General features: G+C 47.9%; 1 protein-coding gene across 1 annotated transcript in view; it reads right to left on the bottom strand.

The window, feature by feature from the left end:
* Positions 1–2,649: 2,649 nt before the first annotated feature.
* fam151a (family with sequence similarity 151 member A) overlaps positions 2,650–14,960 on the bottom strand; it is a 21,969-nt gene continuing 9,658 nt past the window's right edge. The window contains exons 9-11 of the mRNA XM_083929082.1: positions 7,300–7,403; positions 7,009–7,188; positions 2,650–3,952 (exon numbers count right to left, since the gene is read on the bottom strand). Of these exons, the coding sequence (XP_083785208.1) occupies positions 3,650–3,952; positions 7,009–7,188; positions 7,300–7,403 (587 nt within the window). The 3' untranslated portion in view covers positions 2,650–3,649. The remainder of the gene's footprint in view (positions 3,953–7,008; positions 7,189–7,299; positions 7,404–14,960) is intronic.

Below are 14,960 nucleotides of genomic sequence, written 5' to 3'. Positions count from 1 at the left end.
CTAATTCAACTTCTTCCCTGGAGTTGTTTGTGCTTTGTCGTCTCTCAGGTCTCTGCTGATCGTGGTGGTGCCTGCTGCCGTGGTCCTGCATGACGCTTCCTGCTGCTATTATAACTATTAGTCATATAAACTATCATTAGTCTTATAAATGATAAAATTTGTAGCCATAAAAACATCATCAGTGGTATATCTCACTGTATCACAGCTGTTATTACCGCTACTCATCACTGATCATATTTACCACCATAATTATTATCATTTTCATATTCTGTCACCTTAGCTGTGCCTGTTTCTACTTTTCTTCTGTATAAACTGCCATAACATAGAAGTCATATTCTCATTACTATAGATATTATTATAGTCACTGTTTGGTTGCTTGCATCTCTGGAAGTGTCTGTCTGTCTGTCTTTGTCTTTCTCTGTCCATCGGTGTGTCTTTTCTCTCTTTCTCTCTTCTTTTCTTCCTCCCCAACCGGTGCAGACAGATGTCCGTCCTCCACAGAGCTGGGTCTGTCTGACGTTCCTGCCTGTTAAAGGGAAGGTGTTCGTTGCCACGGTACTCTACAGAGGAATTGTTGGGTCTATGTAAATCATAAATAAGTCATAGAGTGTGGTCTTTACCTATTCTGTAAAGTGTCCTGAGATAACTTTGGTTATGATTTGGCACTATAAATAAAATTGAATTGAATTGAATTGAAAAGCCAAAATGATCAACTCTAGTGGTGCTAGAGGAAAAGTCAGTCATGAGGATCCATCCTCTTGGGGACCACTATTAGCATGGCTAAACCAGTGACGTGCAGTGAGGGTTGGGGTTGGGGAGGCACTGACTCACAAGTCAGATTTACAAATATACAGTAGGATGCCAATAGGATAGGATGAGAGAATAGGAGCCAATAGGATGCTGAAAACCATTTTAAAACACCAGAGCCACTGTATATTGCAGTATATCTTACCTTTACTTGTAAATTACTTCTTGCTTTGACTGAAAGTCCAGCTTTGAAAAATGTCTTAGTTTAGAAATCAAATCCACCATTTTCAGGGCGAGAAATGACAGCTTGTCGCTAAGCTCTACAGAGTCGCACAGCACACTTCTGTGTTTACTTTTTGCACACAGGTCAGAGTTCACCGTTATCTGGCTGCTGGCTATCAGGCTGCTCACTATCGCCGCCTGCCTTGAGGCAGAGGTACTGCCTGCCTCAAGCCAGGCATTTCCCCTGTGGATTTATGTCACATATAAATCACATATACGTAAAATACATTACTGAACACCATGGAAAAGAAGACGTATGCTTTTATTTCATAAAAGTGTCCTCAACCATCATATTGGAAACATACGCGCCATTTGCACGCGCTCAATCCAGTTTGTGAGTGATTGCGCAATCTGGAGGGAGGCACGGCTGTCCGTGCCTCACCTCTCGTCTCCGAAGACTCCGTTAATTTAAGCAGGAAATACAGACTTTCCTGCCGTTTTTACTATAAAAATGGTCAAAATACATTAAGACCCACACCAAAAACATAGTCCAGAGGACAAATATTAATATTGTGTTATTTTATTATTTCGTTTCTTTTTCCTCTCATGATGACAGGGGAGGCACAGCCTCACCTGCCTCCCCTGACCGCAATTAGCCCAGTGACGACTGGGCTAAACATGTCTAGTGTGATTATGTAATTTCTTCCAGTACCATAATTCATTCAGTATTTAAAAGAATGAACCTTGTATATTTTAGTCAGTCTGTTGCTGTTTTCCAGCAAAAAAATGAACAATACCACTGAAAACGGCTTCAAATCTCAAGTATTTCTTTTAAAAATCAGCAGGATACATGGAACGGCTTTCAGTGTGGACCTGGTGTACTGACCGACTGACTCTAAAAACTGCCCAGAGGGTTGTGTCCCAGTGGATGTCTTTGGTAAGGTGATTCATCAGGATTTAGTCTCTTATGAGAAACAAAGAGTTAAGGGATGGTGGTGAAGGCAGAAATATCCATCAATATGTCCCGAAGCCCCTTGTGAGATATTGTATTATATTATCACAAAGTGATGACAGTTCCTCCCGAAGGAAGGGATCATAAATGTCTTCAGTGGCAATTCATTCAGTTGAGAGGTCACCGAAATAGTCCTGTCAGCCTCCTGTTGGAGGAGAAGCTGGAGGGAAATGAACAAACTATAAAATGTCAAAACTAAAATAACCTGCAGCACTCTTTTTTTTCTAAATTGAAAGGTATGAAAGACACATGTACAAGTGGTATCCTACATTCAATTTTAGAAGACAACGCAAGCACTCTTTATGGCATTATGTCCAATCTTTCCACCCACATCTGCCACCGTATACACAGAGCGAGCTGTACAGAGGCAGCTGATCACATTAGACCTCAGATAGATCAGTCAGGTTTGGATTAACATGGATGTTGCAGTGCAGTATCACTCATGCTTACCATTAAATGAAGAGGTATGACACAGATACAATTTAAATGTAGCTTAGCCAAAGTTCAGACATCTCACATCTCTCTTTCGCTCTGTCACTCTTCATCCAGAGACATTACCAGTCAGCTAATTGTGGGCGGGTCACCACTTCTCTCTAACCTATCACGCATCTCCTTGTTGTCCTCAGCCAATCAGACCGTAGCTGTCAAAAGTTTAAATATGGTGCTGTCAGCTGTCATTCCAGGATGTCATGTTATGGCAAACACCCCCCTCCACCCCAAGTCCCTCCATCATCTGGACTCCTTCTCCGCTGCATCCATCACAGTCATCTCCTCGCCACCACCAAGTGTCTAGACTCCATCGGGGGAGGGGGTTTCCTGCTCTACCTTCGGCTTCACTCCCCTCTTTAACATGAAGTCTCCATGGAGTCTAATCGCCAAAGACTCTCATTAAGATTAAGATAATTTTTTTGGCAGTTTTTCAAGCCTTTATTATATAGGACAGACAGGAAATGGGGTGAGAGAGAGGGGGAGACATGCAGCAAAGGGCCGCAGGTTGGAGTCAAACCCATGGCCCCTGCCTCGAGGACTTTCAGCCTCTTTACATGGGGCGGCTGATCTAACCACTGTCACAGGCCGCCCATGTCATGCATTTTTAATGAATTCTTACTTTCACATCTAAAACTGGAATCATTAAAGGTTGAATCTGTAGAAACTTTATTAAAAGCTATATTTGAAAAATATATACATACACCCACGTGGTGTTTTGAGGGGTACAGAATGAAAGTATTGCTTTTCCATAAAAATATATATTTAGTCTGAATTAATATTTTAAAAAATTTTTTGACAGGTGTGACAATGACAATGATGTCACGATCTGTTTCCATGGTAGCAGCCAATAGCGCTGGGCGTTGCTGGTTGCCAGGGTTGTCTGTTGTTGCTACAGAAACAAGAATCATGTTGAGTTGAGAGCTAGCTAATGGATTCCACAGCACTCACAGAAAGACTTCCAGGTGAAGACTGCTAACGTTAAATACTGATGTCAAATGAATTGATGAGTCCAAATGAGTGGTTCCCCTGTTTGATTCATCACTGACATGGAGCAGGCTGATCACTGACACACTCTGCAACAAACCTGGCAACCGGACTGCTGGAATTATTTTGTGTTGTTGTGACTACGATCTTGAGACACTACATGGCGGAGTTCTGCTCATTCTCCATATTCAACCTTTAAGTCTCCCTGACATACAGGTTTGCTCTCCCTGTGTGCTGGCTTAGAAGTCCTTTGAAGGCTGCCAAAGCCCCAGCACTGCTTTTTGTGTCCTCCTTCACTAAAAGGTCATATGTATCCATCATTCCAATTAGAGAGCTGAGCGCCTCCTGTCCTTCTGGCAGTGATGCTGCATTCAGACCCAGAGCCACCCTCTGAGACAAGCCTGCCACTGGGATCAGAGGAGGCCAGCTCTGCTGGCTGTCTACTGTCAGGACCAAGGTGACGTAAGGGAACAGCCTCTCTACTGTGGATACAAACTCCTGGAAGAGAGACGGGGAAGTTACTGCACTGTATGTAGTGGAACACATGCACAATTACAAGCATCTCAATGGCTGTGACACTTCCGTACCCTGATAACAGAAGACATTAGTTTGGATATATATTGGTCTCATAGTTGGCAGCCATTGGTTTCCATTTCCCTCCTGTACAGAAGTCCTTATTAGGTTATTAGGTGTGTTTCCATTAGGGTGTGGCCGCTCTGAAAGTATCAGTCCACGCCCTCTCTAATGGCCGTTCACTTTCCGTGTTTCCATCACACAAAAATGCCCCAGAGGGATTTAGGAGACTCTGGAGGTGATATACCACTCTGAATGGGTTTAGATCGCCGGTGAACATCTGATCAGTGATACAGTGGCGCGAAGCTCTCTCAAAAGTGAGTACAGAACAGTTGTAGTTTGATTTAAAGTGACCTGTATGATTCACAACGTCAACTTATGTACAAGTAACATGAAGGAAAACATTGGGTGCCTTTAAAGTGTGCTGATAGTGTGTGTGTGTGTGTGTGTGTCTGTTTTTGTGTGTGTGTGTGTGAGGTTCCTGATTACGGATACAAGTGAACGCAGCATAACCGTTAGTGAGGATCTGGGCCCACAGACCAACCTCTGTCAGTAGAGTCACTAACATGGAGACTTATTTACATCTAGGGAGGGAATTTCTCCACAGACACAGATATTAGAATACTCAGCAAAAAGGCAACACATGCTTTCATTAGTGGGTCACATGATCAGTCACCATTGTTTTAACTCACTCTGTGATAGAGAGAAACTAAAAAGACAATTAAATCGATGGAAATCTTACGGTTTACAACCTCAGGTGTGATGGATAACAGAAGTCGGCTAATTGATTTAACCATTATATGGGAAATGTGTGACAACCAATGTCTGCATTCTATAATAATAATATCTTTATTTATATAGCACTTTTCATACGCAAAACGCAGCTCGTCAATACATTCTAAAAGTAATGTAGATTTAAAAGACTGCAGAACATTAATTTACTTTAAAACTGTTCTCAAGAGGAACATTATTCAAACATATGTTGATTGTGTTTCGCTGACAGCAGCAATAAATTAATTATTAGACATTTTCTTTTTGACCTGTGTGTAGCTGCTACCTAAGTTTATGTGTTTTAAAGGGTAGGCGTTATAAGCTTTAGCTTCTGCCTATTCCCTTTTTTCAGACCTTATACATTTATTTTTTGTGTTTGTTACGAAATGTGTTTGTCTGAAATGTCTGAAAATAAACTGAACTGAAAAAAAAAAAAAAAAAAATGTAGTCAAGTCAAATAAAACTATATATATATATATATATATATATATATACACAAATACTTATTTTCTTCACTGTATATATATATATATATATACAGTGAAGAAAATAAGTATTTGAACACTGCTATTTTGCAAGTTCTCCCACTTAGAAATCATGGAGGGGTCTGAAATTCACTCACTGTGTGAGAGATAATCTAAAAAAAAACAACCAGAAATCACAATCTATGATTTTCTAACAATTTATTCGTGTTATACAGCTGAAAATAAGTATTTGAACACCAACGTTAATATTTGGTAGAGTAGCCTTTGTTTGCAATTACAGAGGTCAAACGTTTCCTGTAGTTCTTCACCAGGTTTGTACAGACTGCAGGAGGGATTTTGGCCCACTCCTCCACACAGATCTTCTCTAGATCAGTCAGGTTTCTGGGCTGTCGCTGAGAAACACGGAGTTTCAGCTCCCTCCAAAGATTTTCAATTGGATTTAGGTCTGGAGACTGGCTAGGCCACTCCAGAACCTTGATATGCTTCTTACAAAGCCACTCCTTGGTTTTCCTGGCTGTGTGCTTTGGGTCATTGTCATGTTGGAAGATCCAGCCACGACTCATCTTCAATGATCTGACTGAGGGAAAGAGGTTGTTCCCCAAAATCTCACAATACATGGCTGCAGTCATCCTCTCCTTAATACAGTACAGTCGTCCTGTCCCATGAGCAGAAAAACACCCCCAAAGCATGATGCTACCACCCCCATGCTTCACAGTAGGGATGGTGTTCTTGGGATGGTACGCATCATTCTTCTTCCTCCAAACACGCTTAGTGGAATTATGACCAAAAAGGTCCATTTTGGTCTCATCTGACCACAAAACTTTCTCCCATGACTCCTCTGGATCATCCAAATGGTCATTGGCAAACTTAAGACGGGCCTTAACATGTGCTGGTTTAAGCAGGGGAACCTTCCGTGCCATGCATGATTTCAAACCATGACGTCTTAGTGTATTACCAACAGTGACCATGGAAACGGTGGTCCCAGCTCTTTTCAGGTCATTGACCAAGTCCTGCTGTGTAGTTCTGGGCTGATTCCTCACCTTTCTTAGCATCATTGAGACCCCACGAGGTGATATGTTGCATGGGGCTCCACTCCGATTGAGATTGACCGTCATGTTTAGCTTCTTCCATTTTCTAATGATTGCTCCAACAGTGGACCTTTTTTCACCAAGCTGCTTGGCAATTTCTCCGTAGCCCTTTCCAGCCTTGTGGAGTTGTACAATTTTGTCTCTGGTGTCTTTGGACAGCTCTTTGCTCTTAGCCATGCTGAATGTTTGGGTCTTACTGATTGTATGGGGTGGACAGGTGTCTTTATGCAGCTAACGACCTCACACAGGTGCATCTGATTCAGGATAATACAGTGGAGTGGAGGAGGACTTTTAAAGGCGGACTAACAGGTCTTTGAAGGTCAAAATTCTAGCTGATAGACAGGTGTTCAAATACTTATTTTCAGCTGTATAACACAAATAAATTGTTAAAAAATCATAGATTGTGATTTCTGGATTTTTTTTTTAGATTATCTCTCACACAGTGGACATGGACCTACCATGGAAATTTCAGACCCCTCCATGATTTCTAAGTGGGAGAACTTGCAAAATAGCAGAGTGTTCAAATACTTATTTTCTTCACTGTATATGTATATATATATTAGCGATTGAACATCATCTAAGTGAAGCCCAGTTAAACCCATGTTGGTGTCTAACCGTACAGCAGGACGCTACATACCTTTGTGTTGCCAGTGCTCTGCAAACCCTCCATGCTGATCCACACAGGCCTGTAGAGCTCCTCTCTGCTGTAGGCTGAGTGGAGCAGTTTGAGAGACGCTTCCAGAAGCTGCTGGGTGTGGATCAGCAAGTGAACTCCCCAGGGGACATCAGCTCTCTGCCCAAGCAGCTGCAGCATGTCCTGCAAACATATACGCATTTCAGACGACGATGCCATCTGCTATGTCTCAGTTTCAAAAAGAGGAAGAAAATAAGAAACAGAAGAGGGTTTCCCCAGTTCCCATGAATATACCTGCAGTGTGAAGGCCTCTGAGCTCTTTCCAGAACCTTCTACCTCAGGGACTCCAGTGTTGGCGTCAGAGGCCACCTGGACCAGCAACATACCACCATCCCCATCTGGACACACACACACACGTTATAAACAGGACAGAGTTTGTTTCATTAGCGTCACAGCAACCAACAGGTTTGCACTTACACCATCAAGACATCCTGACTGATCCCACTGCAAGGGTTCAATCATCTAGTGGCCTAGACAACACTTCTACTGGTCCTGATTCAAATGTCTCATATGTTTATATACACAACCAAAGGAGAATTTTGGAAATTCTCCAAATTGATTGGGTAAAAGTGCTTGATTTTGAGTCTGTACATACGTAGCTGTCCTTTATTGAAATGTAGTCATTGTCTGGATGTTTTTTCCTGCAATCCAAAATCAATTTCCATTCCGGTTTAGTGGGATTTCTTCATTTATAAAGGGACACAGGTAACGGTGTTTTATACAGCCTGTGAATATAATCAAGTTAATCTTATTTACAGATGTACAACCCCAATTCACATGAAGTTGGGATGTTGTGTAAAACGTTAATAAAAACAGAATACAATGATTTGCAAATCCTTTTCAACCTATATTCAATTGAATCTACTACAAGGACATGATATTTAATCTTCAAACTGATAAACTTTATTGTTTTTTTGGGTAAATATTCAATCATTTTGAATTTGATGGCTGCAACAGGTTCCAAAAAAATCTGGGACAGGGGAAACAAAAGACTGGGAAAGTTGAGGAATGTTCAAAAGTTGAACAGGAAACAGGTGAGTGCCTTGATTGGGTATAAAAGGAGCATCCTAGAAAGGCTCAGTCGTTCACAAGCAAGGATGGGGTGAGGTTCAACCCTTTGAGAACAACTGTGTGAGCAAATAGTCCAACAGTTTAAGAACAATGTTTCTCAACGTAAAACTGCAATCTCTGCATGTAAGCAGCAAGGCTAAAAAATCAACACTGAATGGCTGTGACCTTTGATCCCTCAGACAACACTGCATTAAAAACTGACATCATTCTGTAAAGGATGTTACCACGTGGGCTCAGCAACACTTCAGAAAACCACTGTCAGTTAACGGAGTGGAGTGAAGTCTCAGAGAGCAGAGCAGTGTATTAATATTTCGATGGGGTGTACTGGCCCGATCTGTTACTGGTTGATTTACTGGCCCTGTGGATTTTAACCCCAAGTTCCCACATGTTATTTATCATGATTAGAGTATAGCTCTTTAGATTATTAATTTTATTATATAGGACAGATATGAAATGGGGTGAGAGAGAGAAGGAGACATGCAGCAAAGGGCCGCTGTCTCGAGGACCTTCAGCCTCTTTACATGGGGCCACTGCTCTAACCACTCAGCCACCTGCCGCCCCAGGCCCTATTCCTTTTCATTATTTCGCTGATGATGTACAAATATATTTGTAAATCTAAAGGGCTAGTGCCACTTTATTATTTATAACTCTCACATCTGCACACTTCAGTTAGAGCACTGAGGTCGCCTAATCAGATACTCCCGGATGTTCCCAGAACCAGACACATAAACAGCGGTGATTGAGCTTCTGTGGTAGCTGCCCCGAAGCTCTGGAACAATTTACATGTTCATATAGACCTTTTTAATGGAATTCCATTACTAGGCAACCGCCTTGGTCCTTGTTAACTTCCTTTCAGCTGATTTCATTCACATTCAGTGCAACAGTAATCCAACTTGGACGCATCTAGAATGTTTATGCTTACAACTTTGAAAAGGTCTATAAAACCTTTAAGTCACTGCTGAAGACACACCTCTTCTCAGTCCAGTTGAGTTGAACTTGATAGCCTGACTTCATCTTTTTATGTACTGCAATTCTTTGACCAATCATACATTCATGGTTTCCTTCTGTTCACACTGTATTTTGTGTCTGTTAAGCACTTTGGCCAACTGCAGTTGTTTTAAAATTGCTATACAAGTGAAGTTTGACTTGACATTGCCTCAAGGGATTGAAATCACACAAACATAGTGGCTTTAAAGTATAGAGTTACTGATGACAGCCTACTATAAGTACATCAGTTATTCATTGGGTGAAAACAGATTGAGAGAAGTGAATGTCTGTGTGGCAGTGGGGTGTGGTTAAGGTGTCGACTGCTGGAGGAGAGGGAGGAGTGGCTCGGCCAGTGATCAGACAGCTGGACAGAATCAGGTAATCAGTCAGCTATATAAGCACGTTTGTGACCTGGTTCTGTCTCTTGCAGTAGACTGGGTCCTATGAGAGGACCAGAGCGGGGACCAAGTAAGAGGCAGCAGACGCCGGACCACGGCCGTCAGAGGGACGGCTGCTCGTCCGTACAGCTTTGTATTAATTTGAGTCACGTTTGGGGGGGAGAAGAAGCCTGGAATAAACGGTTAACCGCTGACAACGCTGTCTCTCTCATTTACCGTCTGTCCTGTGAGCAGGGAGGCTCACATCTGGCGCCTTAACAGGGACAATGTCGGAAGCCCAAAGTCCGCTGGCGCTGGCCCTCCAGCACCTCGCCGCGATGCAGGAGAGCACTACCGCTCTCCAGCAGCAGCAGTCCCGTGCCCTGGCCGACATCGCGGCGGCCCAGAGGGAAGATCGTGCTCTCCTGCAGGGGCTGCTGCAGCGCCCGGCCACCCAGCCCGACCCAGAGCCCAGTCGCGGCCGGCCTCCGCCTGTTGCCCTTCAACGGATGACAGCAGAGGATGATCCCGAGGCGTTTCTGGACATCTTCGAGGGCACGGCGGAGGCGTGCGGGTGGTCGGAGGAGGAGAGGGCGGTCCGGCTTCTCCCCCTGCTTACCGGCGTGGCGCAGCTGGCCGCACACAGCCTGCCGGCGGCCTCTCGCCACGACTTTACCCACCTGAAGAGAGCCATCCTGGACCGGCTGGGCAGTACGCCAGAGGGACACCGGCGGCGGTTCAGGGGGCTCTCTTTTGAGGAAGCCGGCCGCCCCTTCGCCTTCGCGCAGCGGCTCCTCGACGCAGCGAGGCGCTGGCTCCAGCCGGGGACCCACTCCGCCGAGGACGTCGTTGGACAGGTGGCGCTGGAGCAGTTTATCGCCGGCTTACCCTCGTCCACCGCCAACTGGGTCCAGTGCCACCGTCCCCCCACCATCGAGGCAGCGATCGCCCTCGCGGAGGACCATCTCTCCCTTCCCCGGCGGAGCATGAGGGAGGAGGCCAGGCCAGCGGCGATCCCTGCGGGCCGTCCCACCCCGGCCCCGAGGAGGAGATTCCCGGCGGCCTCTCGCCACGACTTTACCCACCTGAAGAGAGCCATCCTGGACCGGCTGGGCAGTACGCCAGAGGGACACCGGCGGCGGTTCAGGGGGCTCTCTTTTGAGGAAGCCGGCCGCCCCTTCGCCTTCGCGCAGCGGCTCCTCGACGCAGCGAGGCGCTGGCTCCAGCCGGGGACCCACTCCGCCGAGGACGTCGTTGGACAGGTGGCGCTGGAGCAGTTTATCGCCGGCTTACCCTCGTCCACCGCCAACTGGGTCCAGTGCCACCGTCCCCCCACCATCGAGGCAGCGATCGCCCTCGCGGAGGACCATCTCTCCCTTCCCCGGCGGAGCATGAGGGAGGAGGCCAGGCCAGCGGCGATCCCTGCGGGCCGTCCCACCCCGGCCCCGGGGAGGAGATTCCCGGCGGCTGCTGCACCGCACCCTGCCCCGCACACCCCCACACACCCGGAGCCCGCCCCGCTCTGGTCCGCTAGTAACGCACTGCCTTCTGTTCCGCAGGGCCCAGCCTACGTGTCTGATCGACCGGCACCCCGGGGGGCTCCTCAGACGCCAGGGCAGGGGTGCTGGCGGTGTGGGCAGCCCGGCCATCTCCGGGCGGAGTGCCCCCTCATGGAGGTGGGGCAAGTGGTGCGGGTTGCGGGACCGCCAGCTCCCTCCCCCGGTCCGGAAGGGACGTACCGTATACCGGTATGTATACAGGGGGGTACACACCAAGCTCTGCTGGACTCTGGTTGTGAACAGACCATGATCCACCAGCGCTTGGTTCGACCGGGGGCTTTGCTAGAGGCATCGTGGGTGAAGGTGAGGTGTGTGCATGGGGATATTCACGATTATCCGGTGGTGGCTCTAGAAATTCTTTTTAAAGGGAAAAAGCATAGAGTTAGGGCTGGAACTATAAAATTTGTAGCTGTATCGTAGCTGCTATTGCCACTACTCATTGATCATGTTTGCCACCATAATTATTATCATTTTCATATTCTGTCACCTTAGCTGTGCTTGTTTCTACTATTCTGTTGTATTAACTGCCTTAACATATACGTTATATTGACATTACTATAAATATTATAGTTACTGTTAGGCTTTGCTTGCATCTCTGGAAGTGTGTCTGTCTGTCTCTCTCTGTCCATCTGTGTGTCTTTTCTCTCTTTCTCTCTCCTTTTCTTCCTCCCCAACCGGTCAAGACAGATGGCCGTCCTCCACAGAGCTGGGTCTGTCTGACGTTCCTGCCTGTTATAGGGAAGGTTTTCGTTGCCACTGTACTCTACAGAGGAATTGTTGGGTCTATGTAAATCATAAATAAGTCATTGAGTGTGGTCTTTACCTACTCTGTAAAGTGTCCTGAGATAACTTTTGTTATGATTCGACACTATAAATAAAATTGAATTGAATTGAGTTAGTACTCGCCTCACGCACCCTCTAATCTTGGGCACGAATTGGCCGGGGTTTGCTAGCCTAGCGGGGTAAACTATGAGGGTGCGGTCACGTACGTCAGGGGAATGCGAGTGGTGTGCCGTGCTTAGTGGTGAGACGGGGGTGCCGCATCCCGACGCCGTCGGGGAGGGCGTGGGGCCGGCGGGGCCAGCACGGCTGGCTCCGGGGGCCCTGCAGATAGCCCCCATGGAAGATTTTCCACTTGAGCAGTCTCGGGATGAGACCCTCCGTCATGCCTTTAACCAAGTGATGAAAATTGATGGGTGCCAAGTCCACCCTAACACAGCACTCACTCACCCATATTTTGTTGTCATTAGGGACAGGTTATACAGAGCGAGTCGTGACGCTCGGACAGGCGAAGAACTCACCCAGCTGTTGGTGCCCAAAAGCCGTCGGGAAACAATTTTCCAGGCGGCTCATCATAACCCCATGGCGGGCCACCTAGGCTATGACAAAACACTGAACCGGATCATGGCCCGATTTTATTGGCCGGGCATTCGCGCAGATGTAAGTCGGTGGTGTGCATCCTGCCGCGAATGTCAGTTAGTCAATCCGCCGGCCACCCCAAAAGCGTCGTTGCGCCCACTACCACTAATGGAGGTCCCATTTGATAGAATTGCCATGGACCTCATCGGGCCATTAGACCGGAGTGCACGGGGATATCGCTTTGTGTTAGTCCTAGTGGACTATGCAACCCGATATCCCGAGGCGGTGCCTCTGCGCAATATCTCTGCAAAGAGTGTTTGCACAGGCACTGTTTCAAGTTATCTCCCGAGTTGGGATCCCGAAAGAGATCCTGACTGATCCGGGCACATCCTTTATGTCACGTACACTACGCGAACTATAGGAATTACTGGGCATCCGTTCAATCCGGACTAGTGTGTACCATCCCCAGACCGACGGCCTGGTGGAGCGGTTTAACAAAACGCTAAAGAACATGATTCGTAAGTTCGTGCACAAGGATAGCCGTAATTGGGATAAATGGTTGGACCCTCTGTTGTTTGCAGTGCAGGAGGTTCCCCAGGCCTCCACGGGATTTTCTCCCATGGAACTCCTGTTCGGCCGAAAACCGCGGGGTGTCTTGGACCTGGTCAAGGAAAACTGGGAGGCGGGTCCAAGCACCAGCAAGAGCGAGGTGCAGCACGTCCTGGACCTGCGAGCAAAACTCCACTCACTGGGTCAGTTATCACGGGAGAATTTGCTCAGGCCCAGGAACGTCAGCAGCGTCTGTACAACAGAGGGGCAAAACTTAGACAGTTTTCACCGGGAGATAAAGTGCTTGTATTGCTACCATCATCTAGCTCCAAATTGCTCGCCAAGTGGCAAGGGCCCTTTGTGGTCACACGAGTGGGGGATGTTGACTATGAGGTTGTGCGTTCAGACAGGGGCGGAGCCACACAGGTTTACCACCTCAACCTCCTTAAAGCCTGGAGGGAGGTGACTGCTGTTTCTCTGGCTACTACGGTGATCGAGAGGGATGAGTTGGAGCCGGAGGTGGCAAAATCGAACTATTCAGCACCGGTCCCCTTGATGACCATCTCTCACCGAGCCAGATAGCAGATGTGGCCTCGTTGCAGCAGCGTTTTGCGGATGTGTTCTCGCCCCTGCCAGGACGCACAAGCCTCATACACCACCACATAGAAACACCCCCAGGTGTGACCGTGCGTTCACGACCCTATCGGACTGCCAGAACACAAGAGAAAAATGGTTCTGGCAGAGCTTCAGGCCATGTTGGAGATGGGGGTAATAGAAGAGTCCAACAGTGACTGGTGTTGCCCCATTGTGCTGGTTCGCAAGTCTGATGGGTCAATACGGTTCTGTGTGGACTATCGCAGGGTCAATGAGGTGTCCAAATTCGATGCCTACCCAATGCCCCGGGTCGACGAACTCCTGGATCGGCTGGGCACAGCTCGCTTTTTCACGACACTGGATCTGACCAAGGGCTACTGGCAGATTCCCCTGTCGCCGGAGTCCAGGGAAAAGACGGCCTTCTCCACTCCGTACGGTTTGTACCAGTTTGTCACACTTCCGTTCGGGCTGTTCGGGGCCCCAGCTACTTTCCAGCGCCTCATGGACCGGGTACTGCGGCCTCACTCTGCATATGCTGCGGCCTACTTGGATGATGTAATCATTCATAGTGAGTCCTGGGAGCAGCATATGCAGCAGGTGGGGGGCGGTGCTCGAGTCTCTGAGGAAGGCGGGGCTCACGACCAACCCGAAGAAGTGTGCGGTTGGACGGAGGGAGGTACGGTATTTGGGGTACCACTTGGGGGGCGGGCAGGTGCGGCCACAGGTGCAAAAGACCGCAGCAGTTGCGGCCTGCCCAACACCCAAGACAAAAAAGGAGGTCAGGAGGTTTCTGGGGCTGGCCGGTACTATAGGAGGTTCATTCCGGCCTTTTCGGAGCTGACCAGCCCCCTCACCGACCTGACCCGAAAGGGTGCCTCAGATCCGGTCCAGTGGACGGAGCCGTGTCAGCTGGCGTTTGAGAGGGTGAAGCGAGCCCTCTGTGGGAAGCCACTCTTGTACACTCCTAACTTTTCTCTCCCTTTCATCCTGCAGACCGATGCCTCGAACAGTGGGCTGGGGGCTGTTTTGTCCCAGGAGGTGGAGGGGATCAACCGCCCCGTACTGTACATTAGCCGAAAGCTGGCTCAGCGGGAGGTGAACTACAGTACGGTGGAAAAGGAGTGCCTCGCCATACGGTGGGCGGTCGGGCCTCCGCTACTACCTCCTGGGGCGCTCATTCACCCTCTGGTCGGACCATGCCCCGCTCCAATGGCTCCACCGCATGAAAGATGCCAACGCGCGGATCACTCGCTGGTATCTGGCATTACAGCCTTTCCGGTTCAAGGTGATCCATAGGCCGGGTAACCGCATGGTCGTGGCTGACTTCTCTCCCGCTCCGCGGAGGGGGGGGGGAGTGGGCTTGCGGCCGGTGGATCCCGGCCTAAGTCGGGCGGTGGGG

This window comes from Echiichthys vipera (assembly GCF_963691815.1).
Source record: "Echiichthys vipera genome assembly, chromosome: 15".
Classification (NCBI taxonomy): domain Eukaryota; kingdom Metazoa; phylum Chordata; class Actinopteri; order Perciformes; family Trachinidae; genus Echiichthys; species Echiichthys vipera.
This window is presented reverse-complemented; position numbering and strand designations above follow the sequence as displayed.